The sequence below is a fragment of the Equus caballus genome, chromosome X, assembly GCF_041296265.1.
Source record: "Equus caballus isolate H_3958 breed thoroughbred chromosome X, TB-T2T, whole genome shotgun sequence".
Taxonomy (NCBI): Eukaryota; Metazoa; Chordata; class Mammalia; order Perissodactyla; family Equidae; genus Equus; species Equus caballus.
Genome location: NC_091715.1, coordinates 26,277,491 through 26,296,439, shown reverse-complemented (window position 1 = coordinate 26,296,439; position 18,949 = coordinate 26,277,491). Strand labels below are relative to the sequence as shown.

Below are 18,949 nucleotides of genomic sequence, written 5' to 3'. Positions count from 1 at the left end.
CCCTTGCTAATGATGCATGAATATCTATAATAATACAAGGTGGTGAAGAACATTAACAAAAACAAGTTGATTTTCAAAAGGTTAGACAGGATGTGTACACATCAAAATTCAGAAGGATATAAGTATTCAAAGAAGACTTAATAAAATTCAAATGAAAAGGCAAAATCTGAATACGAGTGGATGAATTTTGCACAAATAAGAAAAAATGAACACGATATTTCCAGTTACACTGATTTTTTAATAACTGTCTGAAACTTTTATTAAACCAAACTGGAAGTCATTCAGTGGATATAGTTTATTTATTATAAACCTGCATGACTGTGTCAAAAGGAATGATATATTTTAAGGAGTCGACAGTAAACTAGGCCTCCAAATGTCTGACTCTCTCGATTAAATTTTTGGCAGTTTCTTGTATGTGAAAACGGTGATGCAGCTTTCTGTCTTAAAATTATTATATCTACTAAAGCTTTATAATAAGTGAGAATATTCAAAATTTATACAACTAAATTTTATAGAAAATGAGATGAGAGTTTCCCAATGGTGTCAAAGAGTTACTTTGAAATATTTCTATTTCTCATGAAAGTTCACAGGATCATACCTTAGCTTTCTCTATTCAGCTGCTATGCCCCACTTAACTTCTGCTATCTATGATGACTAGATATTATATATCAAGACAATAGGAGGAACTAAATCCTCCAATGGATCAATCTTCAATAAATATATTGAATGTGTGATATTAACCTTTCAGAATTTAATTTACAAAGTGCTGCTGAGTCAGTGCCCACATGTAATTGTAACTGGAAGGCATTTTGGGAATTATAGGCATTCTAATTTATTTTTTTTACAAAAGAAAAAAATAGAAGCAAATTCCTTATTTATCAGTAGTTTAGGATAGCAAGGTTGCAATGTTTTCTCATTCAGATCTTTTCTAAAGTGATAGAATATACCTTTCTGTTTCATTGATTGGTCTCAGCATGCATAACAGTTTGAACATTTCTAAATGTTCTGGAGAATCTCTTCATGCCATGTCTGAGCATGGAGTGAATAGGAGGTGACAGTTAGTCCACTTATTTCCATGAATTGATACCAACTGATCTAAGACTTATCTATGATAGTCTTGAAAATAATCACAATATGTATATTGATAGAGTATGCCCTATGTGCAGTACAATCGCTAATGTTTTTTTGAAGGGTATTACAGTCAGATTAATAAGGATTTCATCATTAAGGAAGAGAAAAAGCAAAAATGGTTTCTAGAACTAGATAAAAAATTTCAATTATTTGAAAAATTCTGGATTTAAATAGGTGCCACATAACATTCTCCTAAAAGAGATTTCCATTGAAATATAGGTGAAAATGGTTTTTCTCTTGATGTGCTGATGATCATTTATTATGAAGCAAAGCAGTACGTGAATCAATATGTAATCAAAGAATCTGTGACAGACACATGTAGTCAAGTAATGAAAAGCTTAACAAATAAAAAGCCAGAAGACGGTGTGCTGCCCACCTTCTTAGGGTCCTGGTTTAGGCCTGCAGCCCATGCTGGATCTTATTTGTTGAGACACAGCACTCTAGTCTTCAGAGCTGTGTGGTCAGCATTAATTATTATTTAAATAAATCTCATTTTCACATAAAGTTCAGCTATGCAAAACAAAATTTCATTAGCCACCAACAGCAAAGAATTAGAAATTTGGGTTTAAAATTGTGTTTCAGGAACTTAAATCCAAGGCAGTAGTCAAATGTGAGCTTAGTTTTGGTGCTTTTCTTTATTGTATTTAACTGCTCAGTTAAGTTCCTTGCTATCTATAATCCATAATTACTGTATGTATAAGGCACTGATATGAATTTAAGACAGTTGAGAGCATCCCAAAGGTAGGTAATAAAGATCAAGGAACTACATGTCGAAAGAGAAGTAGAAGAAGATATGAAGAACTTAGAATCATTTTTCTCTTAAGAGAAAATAATGAGGACAGACATCAAAACCGTTTGGAACCCACGCTGATTTTTTAAATGAAACTCAGATGTTTTCTAAATATTTTAAAGATAAGTCTCATTCTCAAACAACCCCCTTGTTTAAACAAAAATACATACATACATACATTTGTAAGAGAGAAACTACTACTTATCTTCTATCCAACTCTGTCCCTAATAACAAAAAACACTACTCTATAACAATTTATAAAATGCATATAACTAGAAAGAAAGATAATTATACCATTATATAAAAATAGTATAGGAAATATTCTTGTTTCAGATAATGTAGAACTATGTTTACCTCAGGAGTTGAAGCAACTGATGCAAACAGGAAAGAAACACTTATTAACTCAGAAATTTTTATTAAGAACAACAGAGTCACCAGTCTAATGGAATATATGAAAGTCATGGAAAATTTGCTTGACTTGTGTTCTTAACTCTACCAGTTAGCGTTAAACCTCATGTGTCAGTGGAGATTGCACAAATAGCCTGCTGATTCATTTTTCTTTTAAATTGGTGAAATGGTTGGTTTGAAATGGAGATTCAGAATTTGGATTTAGAAAATCTATGGTTAAATCTATGAGTTGTTCTCATCAAACTCTAGCCCAAAATTCTAATATTACTTTAAATGTAAAATTAGAAGTGCATGTAGATTATCATTCCACTAATCATGAAGGGATATGTGTCATGTACTTGGTCAAGATATACACGTTAAACCAAACTTTGTAAAATGTATCATTATGTAATTTAAGCTAATTTGTGTAATACTGTGAATTTGCAGTATCATCAGTAAATGAGACATCTAAATTAAAATTATTTTATTTTTATATTATGTAAGATACAAAAGTGCCAGACCTGAGAAATTACAAAGAAAGCATAAATGGACCAGCTTGTAATTTTACTCATTTTTATGTGGATTTAATCTGGGATCCTAAACTCCATTTAATTACATTACTGCAAAAATGAGGATGGTCTTGTCATAAAGGTCGTGCAGTAATAAATGGCTGTGTTAGCATGCTTATCATCAGACCGCCCCCAGAGACCCTGCCACTGAAACCCTCAGCTGACCCCATCAACAGGCAGGTGGCAGTTGATCAATTCAAAACAAAGTTACTGGGAAACTCATTTCAATTACAAGAGTTTCGCTGCTTATAGTGTAGACAGAAGAGAGGAGAGGTCATCTGTCTTTCTGAATTTGCATGCCAAATAGTATTTATTTCTTGGTTTTATAAGCAATAGGGAAAGAGGCATTACTGGCCAACTCCAAAAGGACGCTGAGCTCCAAATGCCCCTCAATCCTAGCACTTGAATGCCGAGTAGGGAAGTGTAGATGCAGGAGGAGAGGCTGGAGCTCCCTTAGATCTCAGGACATTCTGGAGTTCTATTAAAATGTCAATTCCACCCTCAGTCCTATTCATCTAATACCTTAATTAGCTTAATTTAGCAAGAAACTAGCATCAAAGAAATGAGCTAATGTTTGGAATTTGGAGGAGAGGGGTGCTTAATAGAAAGGTACATACCAGCTGAAAACACTTTGTCCCTCTTGCACCTCAATCAGTAATTGGGGGAAAGTGTAGGAAAGGTTCCTTTGGTGTGAATACCGCAGATGTAGACGCCCCTGATGCTATCCTATACCTGGTTTTCCAGGAAGCTTAGAATTACATTTTAAAAACCAGTTCTAAAAATTATCCTTTTCTTAGGGTAAAACTACCCCCACATGACCTTATGACTCTTGGTCTTTCGTTCTTATATCATGGTGCTAATATGTATGTATCTGTTATTATAAAATGCTTCTAACACTTTTTGGAAGAAGATGGTATAAAAATAATAAATAGCTTTTTTACTAGACTTATCAACATGCATCTTTTATCCACTTTCAGCACTCTGTCAACTATAAACTGGAATCTGTATAAACGCAACAGAGGTCTTTTCAATATTAGGAAGCTAAAAGAATTATTCTTTTGTATATCTATACCAGCACACTGTCCATGAAGAATCAGTGATGGTGATGACTGAAGATATGCCTTTGGAAATTTCTTATGTGCCTTCTACTTATCTGACTGAGATCACTCATGTCTCACAAGCCCTATCAGAAGTGGAACAACTTCTTAATGCTCCTGACCTCCGCGCTAAAGATTTTGAAGATCTTTTTAAACAAGAGGAGTCTCTGAAGGTAAAAGCAAAGCACTTCCATTCAGATTTTACAAGATGATGGCATTGATCATTTGTGGTGCCAAAAAAATTGACTTAAATATATACAGTGAGGGCATTTTGACTTACACATGGAATTCTTAAAGCACTTTACAGGATGGTTAGCTTTAAGAAATCTGGGGTAGAAAGAGAAATGTAAAGTAGAAGAGGTATTTTATAATATTTAATGTCGAGAGACTTCCTAAAACAAAGGAACACGTAAAAATAATAATTTCACATACATTCACGGCAGAAAGGACTCAGCAAAAAATAAGCTTTGATAGAGAAACGGTTTATTCCCAAACGGTACATTACTTTCCTTTCTTCTCCTATAAAAGGGGGAATTAGATGAGGTTTTAAATTATATATGTTGTATATAGTTTTAGTTTTATATTTTCCACTGATACATATTCAATTTCAAATTAATGTCAGTATCAATACTACAATACATGGAATTTAAATGAATAAAAACCAATACAATATTTTCTTTAAAATTAGCAATGAAATCTAGCTTTTTTCAAACCACCAACTGCAAGTTTCTGAATTCCAAACTAAGATGCAACATGACGAGGAAATAGGCTTTGAATTTTAGAGGGAAGTATCTGAAGATAAATGAATGTAGCATCAAGAAAATGTACATAATAATGTGTGTCTCAAGATAATTTTTGTGATCATCCATTTCACACTCGAAATATTATAGTATACCCAGAGCTTGGTATTTTCCAATGCAAATAGCATAAGATTATAGACAGAAGATAAGTTGCTCTCAGCAGCACCTATTAGCTAAAGTATTTTATACCCAAAATGATTTCTTGGGAGCTCATTCTCTATCACACATTTGTCTGCATGCGTATACAAATAGATGAAGCTATTTGTTTTGGAAATCAGAATTGCAATACCTTCAGTGACTAGAGTTTAATACATTATATCAAATAAGCTATAAAATTACAAGCTAAAATAAAATAGGAGATACATAGATCTCTGGAACTACTCCATCCATTCCGGTACGGTGCTATTTCTAATTCTCTTTGAAGTAAAAGTCAGATCAATGATAGGTACAGTGAAAAAGAGAAACCATTCAATTGATAAAGGAAACGTGCCAGCATTCCTGTCATTATTCGCATTAACTAATTTCTCATGATAGCACATTGTATAAGTTCATCATTGTCATTCTACATGTAAATCACTGCTAATGAGCTAATATTCATTTCTTTCCATGTTCATAGACATATGGGTCAGGAGAGCAGTGACCCTAAACTTATTAAGTTGCCAATTGAGTATCTTTGTCTTCATACCTCTTAACCTGGCACACTACGAATGATGGGTCCCTGGCTACACTTGTAGCTAATCATTTGTTCTTCCAGATATGTTTAATAGTAGTATAGCTGACAGCAATTGTGATGGTATTGATTACTGTGGATTGTAAAAAGATATTATTGCAGGTTTAATTTAACTGGATTATTGAATCCTCATTAGATGCAGTTTGGGGCATAATTCCATCTCACTCCCAACAAATCTCCTGCAGCAGGCAAATGGGCTTCCTAACTTCATGGGCTTTTTGAAGGGGGATAGTTTTGATCTCAGTCTTTTCAATGAATATGTATTTCCTCTTAAAGGCATTCATCATTGTCATTATCCAGTAGTAAAAATAGAAAAGCAGCACATAAATTGTACAGCTGCTGGTTAGGAAAGTTTGAAATTAAATTGTGGGTTGATTTTATTCCTGACAGATTTGCATGAATCAAATTACAGAACTGTAGTAGTATTGCTGTGGTTTAACATACATATTTCTTAAAAGTGTAATACAACACAAATAACGTGTAATAAGTTAAAATAATTACTTTCTGAATAAAATATAACTAATATAGCACAAACAATTTACAAAGAAGTATTGAATTGAAAAGCTACCTAATCATTTTCACAAAAACTAAATAGAAAACACCTGTTTACATAAGGAAATCTGCATTTAATGGCTAATACACTAACCAAGGAATAACTAGCAATGAATGAACAAGGTGAGTAATATATGTTCTTATATCAAAGCCAATATTAGCATTGCGAATCAATTGATAGTGTTTGTTTACATGTGAAAAGTTAACAATATTCATTACATAAATGATTGTACCATAATTTTGAAAGAATTTAAATTTTTGAAAACTTCGATCAATATTAGGAATAACTTGCACTTTGTTTTTAAGAAAAAAGGGCAATTGTCTTAATAAAATTTGCTAAAATATAATTACTATGTTAAGTCATCAAATCATGCTTTAAAGTGTCTCATATGAAATTATGAACTTAAAAGAGAGTAGAATGGTGGTTGCCAGGGACTGCGGGGAGGGAGAAAATGGGAATTGCTGTTCAAAGGATATAAAATTTCAGTTATGCAAGGCGAATAGGTTCTAGAATTTGCTGTACAACATTGTGCCTATAAATATCAGTAATGTATTATACACTTAAAAATTTTTTAAAAGGGTAGATCTCACGTTGTGTTTTATTCACAATGAAAAATAATAATAAAGTATGAAGATAGAAATTTTTAAATCACAAGTTTTAAGTTTCCAAAAGTTTTGCCCCTAAGAGCTTTAAATATTTGAAATCTTATCATGAAAGCGGAAATGATTCATTTACGAGGCCCAATGAAAAGGATTTATCCTAATGCCTCCATATACCTGATTTTACCAAAAACTTCAGTTCCATCTGTGCCTGACATACTCTTGGAGCTTTACCCATACCCGCTCTCCACTCAGCATTCCCTGCGCTCTGACTGGTGGCTCCCAACTGCAAATTCCTGGAACACTTTGCCTTAGAGCTCTCTCTAGTCATCAAAGCCCCTAAGTGTCAGGGAATTAAGGTTCTGCCTTCCCACATCTCCTAACAAACCTCAACCAGTGACAGATGGCTTTCTGTGGATAAACGCCACTGCTCATTTACATCTTTAGTTGGGGTAACTGAGGCATGTTTTATACTCTGACTTGAAGTTCCTGACAGTAAGATTGAGACTCTAGTGTGCACAGTAGAAACTTTCCTCATATTACACTCTACACACTTTACTGGCTTTCTCTCCTATTTCCCCCCTCCTTACCAGTGCTTCCTGGGATCATTCCTAAGTAAATCACTTGCAGGCACATTCTAGTCTTAGGATCTGTTTCTAGGGGAAGCCAACCTAGGATAATTTTGAAAGAAATAATGGCATATATACTGTTTAGTCAGCACTTGCTAACAGAAATCCTGGAAAATATTCCATCAACTTGGTGTGGAACTCCCCAGAGACTATGCTGCTCCCTTACTGAATTCTTTAGTTGTTCAATTAGACCTTGGCATTGATAAAGGTGAATGTTTAGGACAAAAATAAGAGTATGGCTTAGAATAAAGATGACGGCTAAGTTTTATCTTTTACAATAATAAGAGTCAATTTTTATACAGTGCCTAGACACTCTTAATAACTTACCTATATTAACTATTTTAATCCTTCCTTCAACTCTATGAAGTATCTAAAATTATTATCCACATTTTATAGATGAAGAAACTGAAGAAATAGAAAGCAAAGTAACTTGACAAAGTTGACACGGCTAGTAGTGATCGAGCAAGGATTTGATCCCACACAAAGGAGCTCCGGGATCTGATCTGTTAACGAGTATACTATGCCACATTTCATGAGGTTGTTTCTAGAGTACTGTGTTGAGCATAGCAAGGGTGAATTTGGGCAAAAGATAGTGGAATACTGAGGTCTGTCATGCCCAGTTCATAGGAAAAATGTCCTGACTTCTAATTCTCACTGAATCCATGCCAGTTTAAAAAGATTCCATAAATGGAAGGAAGGAGGGAAGGACAGAAGGCGGGAAGAAGGGAAAGCAGGACGGGAGAAAGAAAGGAAGGAAGGAAGGAAAGAAATAAGGAAATAAGACAAGAAGAGGAAAAGAAGAGAAGGAAAGAAAGAAGCAGAGATGCATCATTTTGATTGTCTCTTCTAAACCGATGATAATACGAATGCTCTGGTTGAGGTGGATAAAATGTTCTGTGTTTTTGGTAGCCAAGAGAGTGACAAGTATGGACATATGAAGAAAGCTCACAGATGTTGACAGGACACTTGGTCCCAAGGTAGAGTTTCGATAGGATCAAGAAGTAGAGCCAGCCCTTATTCAACCTCAAGAGCACTGGGGAGAGCTTGTTGTGAGCTTAAAAAGTCAAAGACTGTAAAGCAAGGTCGTCCAGTCTTCTTTGACTGGTTCTTCTTTGATCAGCTTTTATGCATGGCCCTTGAGATCTAAAAGAATTGTTAGGACAAGCTGCTAATCTAAGCAGTGAGGATTCATTCAGTCAAAAATATTTATTAAGCTATTACTATGTGCCAGGCATGACTCTCAATGCTTAAACAACAGTGAAGAAAACCCATGGACCCTGCCCTCCTACAGCTTTTATTATAGCGGTGGGAGGCAGAATATAAGCAAACAAATAAGTAAATATTGTCTATTTAAAACTGATACATTATGAAAAAAAAGGAAAACAGAGTCGGGTAAGAGGGTATAAGACTACTGAATGGGCAGGAATAGGAATGGCAAGAGGTAAGATTGCAATTTTAAGTAGAGTGGCAGAACATTTGAGCAAAGATATGAAGAAGGTAAGGTAGTCAGCCTTGCGGTCAGCCTTGCTTTCTGGGCATAATGAACAGTCAATGCAAAGGCCCACATATTGGGAGCATGCCTAATGTGATCAGTGGACATCAGGAAGGCCAGTGTGGTTGCAGCAGAAGGAGCCAGGGGAGGGTACTAGGGCATGAGGTTAAAGGGGCTGTAGGGGTCCAGCTTCTGGAGTGCCTGGTGGACCATTGTAATGACTACCTTTTGCTCTGAGTGAGGTAGCAGCCATGTAGATTTTTGAGGAGATGAGTGACATGATCTGATTTATGTTTTAAGAGGATCACACTGGCTGCCCGGTAGAGAGTAGAACTGTAGGGAATCAAGAGTAAAAGAAAGGAGAACAGTTGGAGAAGAGATGCCAATAGCTTGGACTAGGGTGATAAGAGATTTTCAGATTCTGGAAATGTTTTCAAATTGGAGCTAGTCGATTTATGTCCATATTCACAAAGAAACTTGAGCATGAGTGTATAAAGACTCATTCTCAGCAGATATGGGGCTCAGTTGGGAGAATTTAGGTGTTCTCTGAACTTGGCAGAGGATCCCTTAAGGGATGTAGAATTTCTTCTCATTGATATTTTTGTATTCCATATTCCAGTCTTTCCTTGAAGCGGGGGCAAAAGTAGTGGCAACTGAGATCTTGTCACCTTGGTCAAGTTCTTTCTCCTTCGGAATCAATTTAATCACATTTCAGCACAGATTTAATAATGCCAGTCATTTGAGTGAAGACAAAACTAACGCCATGATCAAACTGTTTTTCTATTCTGGTGTTAGGTAAATTAAATAATGGGGGATATCATATGTACAAATCTGAACAAAATGTCTGAAGGAAAATAACAGAATGAATGTTTCTGTGCACGTTGTGATATAGGGTCATGCTAGATAAAGGGTTAGATTTTTCACCAATTTAATAATATTCCAACAAAAAGGTATTGCAATTATTCTAAATTAAATAAACATGGATTGTATAAAATGTCAAAGCAAAATTTGATTACAAATGCTTTTTGCATTCTACCTAAATTTTCTAATAGAAGAGTTCGGGGCGTGGAAAAATGTGAGTTTTATTAATATATTCCCACATGATAAGAACTGATCTTTTGGACTATATATAACATTTTGAATAATTTAATCATTTAGTGAGTTCTCTGAGGAGAATCAAGTTTTTCACCTAGCACATTTATTCAGTTATAATTCCTTTTTTCAACTGTTTTTATGATTTGGAATTTATTTGTTCCATTTGCTATTTATATTTGTGAATTTCTTTACAAATATTAGTCTATCCACTACAATTTAGATCCTTCTTAAGTCATTTTTATAGTGCCTCATTTTTCATTTCTCTTATAGTGAAGAGATTATAGATATTTACTGCATTATGGCCATGCCCAGTTCATATTTATATGTGCTTTGGTACAATTTTCCTTTGTATTTTATACATGTCTCTCTTTTATAGGAAATTATTCATTCTTTTCTCCCTGTATTATTTTATCAGGCCCAGCAGTTGTCCTGCTTTGATTCCTGTGCTGCAATTTACTCTCATCTCTGCTAAAATGTACTTTAAGAACTCACTCCTACTCCTTCCATTCTCCCAGCAAGACTATTTTGATAATCCCCATCCTATAAATCCTGGAAGTCAGAAACTTTCACATTAAAACTCACAATTCATGGGGCCAACCCAGTGGTGTAGTGGTTAAGGCCAGCATGCTCCGCTTTGGTGGCCCAGGTTCGCATGCCCAGATCCCGGGCATGTTCCTACCCCACTCATCAAGCCACGCTGTGGCAGCGACGCACATACAAAATAGAGGAAGACTGACACAGATGTTAGCTCAGGGTGAATCGTCCTCAAGCAAAAACAGAGGAAGATTGGCAACAGATGTTAGCTCAGAGAAAATTTTCCTCTCACACACACAAAAACCCTTACAATTCATGGGGCTGTTAGAAATTTTGAGGCTGCAATTAAGTTCTGGGGAGGTTTGCCTTCTATTCATGAACTAGTCAGGCTGTTCTTTGACCAATTATGATGTCATTTTTTGACCTATAATCTATAATTACTGATTCATTATTTATTCAAAGACAATGCATCATCCTGTGGAGAATGTTTTGACCAAAATATATAGTTGTATTTAGGAAGTGTTTTTCACAATGTGGACCATAAACCATGCAGAAAAAATCAAAAGGGCAACCTACCATGGAGCCACTAAAAATAACTTTAAAAAATTTCTGTAGAAGCTCAGAAAAATCTAATTAATAAGTACTTTAATGCCTTTTGATTGAGCACTCTTCCCAATGTGATATGTCATTAACGCAGTGCCTGGTAGCTGGGTGGGACATAAAGAGGATAAGAATGAGATTTATATAGGGTGTTGCCTTGATCTGTCAGATAAAGACAAATTCCAGAGAGTCAAAATGACCTGGAGTTTGAGTCTTTGGTACTCCAATTTCTCTTTTTCAATTTTAAGATAGATCTACTCCCCAACAGCTGCTGTCACAACAGCTACTAAGGGGTTTCTCTAATCCTTTTTTCTTAGAAATGAAGGTTGTGTGCTCTTCTGTTAACCAAGTTACAGTGTCTCAAGGCATTTTTGTTAGCTAAAACTTCTTAAAGCTATTATTTTCACCTTCCCCAAATGTGAAAATGACAGTATGGAGTTTTGTGAATCTAAACATACATACACATGCATTTAAGTGTATGTATACACATTTAACTGCAGTGCTCCATTTATTAAGATGGTGATACTAAGCGACAGCAAAAGAGATCATCTGCACCATTTGCAGTGGTTTGCAAACGAGCCATCTACTTCTGACCTATTCCCTATGGCGACCAACACGCATCAGACGCACAACCATTAGGAAGAAAAATAGTATCTTGTTTTTCTTGTTCACCACTGTATCTCCAACTCCTAGAACAGTACCTAGCACTTAATAGGCACTCAATGTACATCTGTTGAATGAATGACAATCTGGTAAATCCAGATATGGCTTCTGATAGAAGAGGAGAGAGTAATGTTAAACTATCGGAGCCAAGAATAAAAAAGGGAACAAAATTACCCTCTTTTACATTATATCATAACTCATTGAGTTCAATTGTGCAGACGTGTGAATTCTAACAGTTTACACATATATACCAGGATGGAGCCATTTGCTCTATGTTTGTACATACTGAATTGTAAACCAATCATTTATGAAAGTGTGCAGCAGGAAACCCATATGTAATTCAAGTAATAGTAAATATTTTTCCCATTCACTGAGCTTGCATTATATGGTTATAACAAGCAATAGGCTAGAGAGGTTAGCAAAGCCCTGGTTTTGAACGTAAAAGACTTAGATTTAGACACCGAATCTGACTCTTAATAGCTATGTGCTTGGGGAAGTCCACTAAAATTTCTAAGTCTCAGTTTTTTCACCTTTGAATTAGATCGATGATAATAGCTGTCTCAGACTCCTCAGCAGTACTATTGTGATGATTAAGTAAAATTATGTAGGATTATGTACAAAAATTCTTGTAAAAATATGTAATTGTATGAATTTTCAAATTGGTAAAACCTATATTACTTCAGCAGATATCCAAAATCTTTAAAATTATTGTAAATTAAATTTCCACATAAAGAATCCTAAAAACAAATTGCCTGTAAGAATGTGGTAAACCTTATAAAATTGCATATTTATAAATAAAAAGACTTTAAATAAAATGTTAACAGCAGCATAAAATATACATAAAGTTATTTCTAGATTTGGGAAATAGCCTAAAATCAAAAGAAAAAGTTCAAGGTGAAAGAAGAGAGTGTACGTAGGCTAAAAAATATTTGTTTTCAACTAAAACTTCTGTTAGACAATCTTATATGCTTTCATTCATATTCTTTTACTGTATTTCCAAAGCTAAGTATTACTTATTCAAGATAAAATTTTCCATTCTTCTACTGATTTTAGGTGCCAAATAATTTAGTTTTTCTCTTGAAGTACAGAAATGCAAACTCTAAATCATTCCAAGTTCCCATAGACTCTGGCTTTCACCAAGAATAGGATGCTGTTTTCTAGTTTGTTTGTTTTGTTGTTTTGTTTTGTTTGGAGTTTTGTTTTTTAATGAAATATGCCGAATTCCCCTTTTTCCAAATTCTATTTCAGTAATTTAAAATCCTTTCTTCTGAGTTCAGAATGATGACAAACTCTTTGAAAGCATTGAAACTCTAAGTGAAGAACGATTTGATCAGTGGTGATTTTTTCCTTGGAGTTTTGAAATTTGTTTTTTTTATTGTTTTTCCTTTGCTATTTAAAAAAGCTACTCTATATTCATTTTCCTGCTTAAATTGGTAACCATGAGCGTGTTAATATTATAATAACATACAGTTGAACCTTATGAATTGACATTATGTAAGTGAAAATGTTCAGATACTGGCAATTGCATATAGTTCAATCAAATACAATGACTTTTACCCAATTCTGCTTCTTTCTGAATCCTAATGCATATTATTAAACATTCAAGGAAAAAATCAAGAACTTTGTATTGTAAATTACATATAATTAATGGACACCAATTAATTACCAATTCCAAAATTTAATTTGCAAAATCTTAGGCAAAAGATTAAACGATGTTCTCATCATTAGGGAAATCTACGAGGCTTCCAAAAAGGTAAGAAAATGCGGTAAAGTGTTAGGGTCCTGCTCTCATATTGTGTTTTTTGCTTTGTTTTGCTTTGCTTTGTTTTTTGTTATTTTTCTTAAATTTATGCATTTAGGTTCAGAACAATTATATGGAACGATGGTTTTGCTTTTCTACCCCTCACGTAAAACACTGTGATGGAAAGCATGTTCTCCCGCATCACCAGCACTAATCCTTTATAAAATGGGTGAAATATTACCTATTTTTCCAAAATAATGTACTGTCATTTGTATTAATTTGTACAGATTTAATTACATTCTGTCTTGTATAGTAGTTATCGATGAATTTGTTCGATCACTCATACTGAATTTTCAGCTCTTTATCAAAATAATAAGATGCTCATGATAACATATTTATACAGGATAAAAGAGTATAAAGTAGGGGCTGGCCCCGTGGCCGAGTGGTTAAGTTGACGCGCTCCGCTGCAGGTGGCCCAGCGTTTCATTGTTTCGAATCCTGGGCGCGGACATGGCACTGCTCATCAAACCACGCTGAGGCAGTGTGCCACATGCCACAACTAGAGGGACCCACACCGAAGAATATACAACTATGTACTGGGGGGCTTTGGGGAGAAAAAGGAAAAAAATAAAATCTTTAAAAAAAAAAAAAAAGAGTATAAAGTGAAAAAAAAAAAAGAAAAGCATCCTGTCCACATTTTCCAATCCCATTTCTTAGTGGTAATTAGTTTTTTAGGTTTCTCTGGATTGCTGTATTGCCTTAGAATTTTTCTCCATAAAACCTACCTTTCCTTCCTCTGCTCAGTCACATGAGACTTAAAAGCATGTCCTGGTTCTAAAAAACTTAGAAACATAGAATGCCATATGTCTAATTGTTAATGAAGAGAAAAGCATTTGTTTCTACACAACTCTTTTTTGCTATGTGCAAAAGCCAATTTTTCTATCAAGATTTTCTGTAAAATGATTTAGACAACGTGCACAACTTAATACAAAATGTGCTTATCACAAAATGACTTGTGAAATCATTTTCAGTTTAGTTGGTGCGGATGGACTAGAATCGTCTTTGAGGAACATTTGGAGCAGTGAAGTGCAGGTCTTTGTTCTTTTCTTTTTGTTCTTGTTGATGCTCTATGGCATTTGGGAAATTTGGGCGGATGTAATTTTGAATGAAGGCCTTTGTCTGTTGTTAGGTATCTGAGGTACTATGATGAAACCATGAAGAAATGTAGCCAGGAAATGCAGGTGGATTGTTATTCCACTATTTACTCTAACAGCTAAATAACCAGTAAAAGTAAAATAGGATAAACAGGGAGGTATCTGAAAAACTCACAACGTCTGTTCGGGCCTGAACGCATATTTGCAGTGGTTCAAGAACAATGTAACAAATCTTGAAGGTTCAGTGATTCCATCCAAATTGGATTTTCATAAGCAAGTTTTAAGATTCCGAGCGTCAACTCAACTTTTCAATTCAAATCAGCAAATATGTATTAAGGCCCAAATACTGTGCTTAACTCTCTAAAAGACAAGTATAAGACATGATCCCTGCACTCTGGTAATTTGTAACATTAATTGAATACACGTCATAGATATATAAACAAGTTAGAAAGTAATGAAGGTGGGAAGGACATAATATAGCCAACATATACAGTGTATAAGGTATGAGTGTAACTGCATTCATGAAGAAGAGAAAGCAATGTAGAAAGTAGACACTGAGAATAATTTTACAGAGGAGAAAGCCTTTGTATATTCTGACTTTGAATGTAATTGGAATTTGAACAATATTAATAGCTAACATTTCTTCATTATGTGCCTGGACATGTTCTAAATTCTTTACTTGTGATAACTCATATGTTGATCACGACAACCCTATGAGGAAGGCACTATTATTATACCCATATTCAGATAGAGAAACCGAGGTACAGAACAATTGAACAACTTGTTCACGTGAGATAGTTTGTCAGTAGCACAGCTGGAGTTCTCCCCTGGGTGTTCTAGCTCCAGTCACTGCTCTTAACCACTATACCATGTAGCTTCTTGATGCAGAAAAGGTTCTCAGAGTTAGAGAAACAATGTTAGTAAAGGTAAAAAGTTCTATCAAAGAGATGTGTCTGAAGGATAACAAAAAGATTATCCTTCCCAAACCAAAGTGTCTTTGTTGGCAAAGCATTGGGAGATCAAGTTGGATAAAAACTGTGGATCCAGCATTTTTTTTTTTTTTTGGTATTAAATGCAAAAAAGATGGGCTTGAAATCATCCCAAAAGGCACAGGTAATCATTGAAGGATTTTGGTCAGGGAGAAACCTAAAAGTGGCATTATCAGTTGGAGATGGGAAAAACAGAAGAGGTGAAAATACATTAAGGAAATATTTATGTTCAGCCTCGCTGGGCCAACTTAGATAATCTACCCTACAGCATGGTGACTATAGAAGTTCATAATGCTGTATTGTATACTTGGGATTTGCTAAAAGAGTTGATCTTAAGCATTCTCACCACCACACACACAAAAAGGAGTAACTATTTGAGATGATGGATATATTAATTGGCTTGATTGTGGTACTCATTTCACAATGTATACTTATATCAAAACATCACATTGTACACCTTAAATATATATGATTTTTATTTGTCACATCTACCTCAATAAAGCTAGAAAGGGAATACAAAAAATGAAAAAATAAAACTTCTGGGAAAAAAAAAGAAAGAAAAACAAACCTTACCCTTAGTTAAGGTAATTGTGCCAGGACTCACATTATTAAATTTCCCTGAGAGGATCCCCAACATCCTAGACACCCACTTTCATCTGTTGGAGAAACATTTTGAGGGCTGGATTTCCAGACATTATGTTTCTATCTGGCTAGTTGAACACTCTTATTGGTTAAGGAAGGGTTTTCTGGGAAGTATATATAATCCCACCATAGCAACAAAACCAAGAATCTCTGACTGAGTTTCCACCAACCTGTAGGCTGGAATTTTCTCTCTGCACTTCTTTTTGCTCCTATTTCTGTTAGCCCAGAAACTCTTTGCTATAGCCTTAAGCAGAGTCAATCATTAAACAGCTGAGTCCCTACATCTGCTGGATGCCCCCTCTGTTGAGCACTATCAGCAGAGAATCTATGATACCATCTTGACATCTTGCTTATCCTCTTTTCTACCTACACCAAATAAGATACATTTGTGTCAAGATGATATTTAGGTTGTGGAAGTAGCTGAGAATGTCCACCAAAGCAGGGTTAGAGGAAAGAGGTCTGGGAAAGGAGCATAGGGAAAAACCCATATTTTGTGAGCAAGTGTGGAAAAAGAGCTAACAAATTACCTTCAATGATTCCCGAATTCATGTCTCTAATCAAGATTGTCTCCTGAACTCTGATTTAAATATACCCTACTGTCTCTTTGATATTCGCATGGATGTGTAATAAGCATCTCAAACTTAACACATCAAAACATTTATACTAACCCTTGTACCCTCACCTGATCCTCCTGAAATTTTCCACATTATATATAATGGCAGTTCCATTCTTCCAGTTGTTCATGCCAAAATTCGTAGTGTTATCCTTGAATCCTCTCTCTACCAACCCACATGCAATTAGCCACCAAATCCTATAGGCTCTACCTTTAGAATGTATCCAGAATTTGACTCCTCTAGCACTCTGATCCAAACCACCATCTCCAGCATAGAAAATTAAAAGAATTCAGATCATATGACTCCTCTACTCAACACCCTGAAGGCTCTTCTCCCCCCTCAGAATAAGCAGGAAAGTCCGTTTTATGCCCACAAGGCCCTCCATGAGTTGGCCATTCCATTCTTTCCGTCATATTCCTCTGGCACTCTCTGGCTCAGGTACTATACCCATAACGTACCCATCCATACCCATCCATAAACACCTCCTTCCTGTCCTTTGGTACACTCCAGGTCCCTTCAGGTACACTCCAGTGTCAAGGCCCTTGTACTTGCATTATCTGCCTGGAATGTTTTTCCCTGATTCTTCTTCACGTGGTTAATTCCTTCTTTTTCTTGCAGGTCTTTACTTAAAAATCGCCTTTTCAGTAAGGTATTCTCTGACCTCCCTAACTAAAATTCCACCCTTCACTCATATCCTCTTTCCTTGCTTTGATTTGCTCCTTAACATTTATCACCCTCTAATGGACTGTGCAATTTACTCATTTATCCTGTTTGTTTAGTTTCTTCTCCAATAGAAGGTGAGATTCATGAGAAGAGGACTCTGTCTTTCTGGCTCACTGCTATATCTCCAGTATATAGAATGTGCCTGGCATGTGGTAGGCTTTCAACAGATATTTGTTGGCTTAGTGAATGAAGCAGAGATACAGCTCTAAGAGAAGTAGAGAGAAACCCAGGACATAGCAAAACCAGGTAAGACTAAGGAGGCGAGGGCTGTGTGATGAAGGCTATGCTTAACAGCACTGAATGCTGCAGAGGGAAAAGATGCAGTGAAGAAGCTATCAGTGAACCAATAAATAGACATTTACTTCAGAGAGTAAATATGGTAAAAACTGTGAATTACAGGTGTTTATAGCCATTTGCTCATGAGTCATTTTGAGAAATGAAAACTGAGGAATCACTAGAAAGAAATTTTATAATTTTTTTTAAATGAAATTTAATGTACTTCAAACCAGAATATCATTGAAATATGGAAGTCACTTTTAGGGGAAAATACACTAGTCAATTCCTTATTGTCTTATATCTCTGAAACAATATTGTTTCAATTTTAAGATAGCTTTTTTCTCATTGAAACATTTTTTATTAGGGGAGCACTGGCAAAATTTGAAGTAAATATTTTATAAATATTTTATTTCAAACTTTGAAGAAGACTATACACATCCCACAATCAGCATATTATTGAAAATCCTACATTGGTAAGTTTTAAACTCACAAAGGTGTATTTGAGCTTACTCCTTGGTATAAAACAGGACTAAAGACATCTATAAATTGTAGACATCCTCATGTTTTAATTGTGTGCTAAAGTTTAAGCAAGTGCTTAACTGCATTTTATGTTTTGTATCTGTGAGATGCCCTTTTATTTCGATGACTACAGAGAAGGTACAACAGCAATGATGCTATTTTAAATACTAGAAATCATACTGGCACTTTTCATAGTATTTGGAAAACAAAGAACTTAGCTCTAGGTAAGAAAAGACATTAAAAATTCATTCAGTTTTCAAGTTTATTTTCATCAGAAGTGATTAACAGTAAGTTCAATTAATCAGCTATCACTCTCCCCTACTCTAGCCCTGTTCAGTTTCTACAGTATCTACTTTGACGTTCATACAAATAGGTTTACTATTTAGATGGGCAAAGGTATGCTCTATAATGAAACATTCTGACAGCTAGGGAGTAGTTGTCGCTTTACATTAAATGGAGGAAAAACTCAACAGCAGAAGTCTGCCCCTGTGATAGAGAAAAGAGCATAGTTAAATTAAGAGTTACTTGAGACCTTTATTTCAACCTGATTAGTTGGCAAATAGGTCCCTTGTTTGGTTCCCTAGATAAATTGTCTTTGCTCTCTGTTTTTAGCCCAGTGAAG

At 35.2% G+C, this 18,949-nt stretch overlaps 1 protein-coding gene across 8 annotated transcripts in view; it reads left to right on the top strand.

The window, feature by feature from the left end:
• Window positions 1-18,949, top strand: part of DMD (dystrophin) — a 2,262,230-nt gene that overhangs the window by 1,160,524 nt on the left and 1,082,757 nt on the right. For all 8 annotated transcript variants that reach the window (XM_023633802.2, XM_070257261.1, XM_070257256.1 and 5 more), the window contains one exon: window positions 3,953-4,147. In XM_023633802.2, the coding sequence (XP_023489570.2) occupies window positions 3,953-4,147 (195 nt within the window). The remainder of the gene's footprint in view (window positions 1-3,952; window positions 4,148-18,949) is intronic.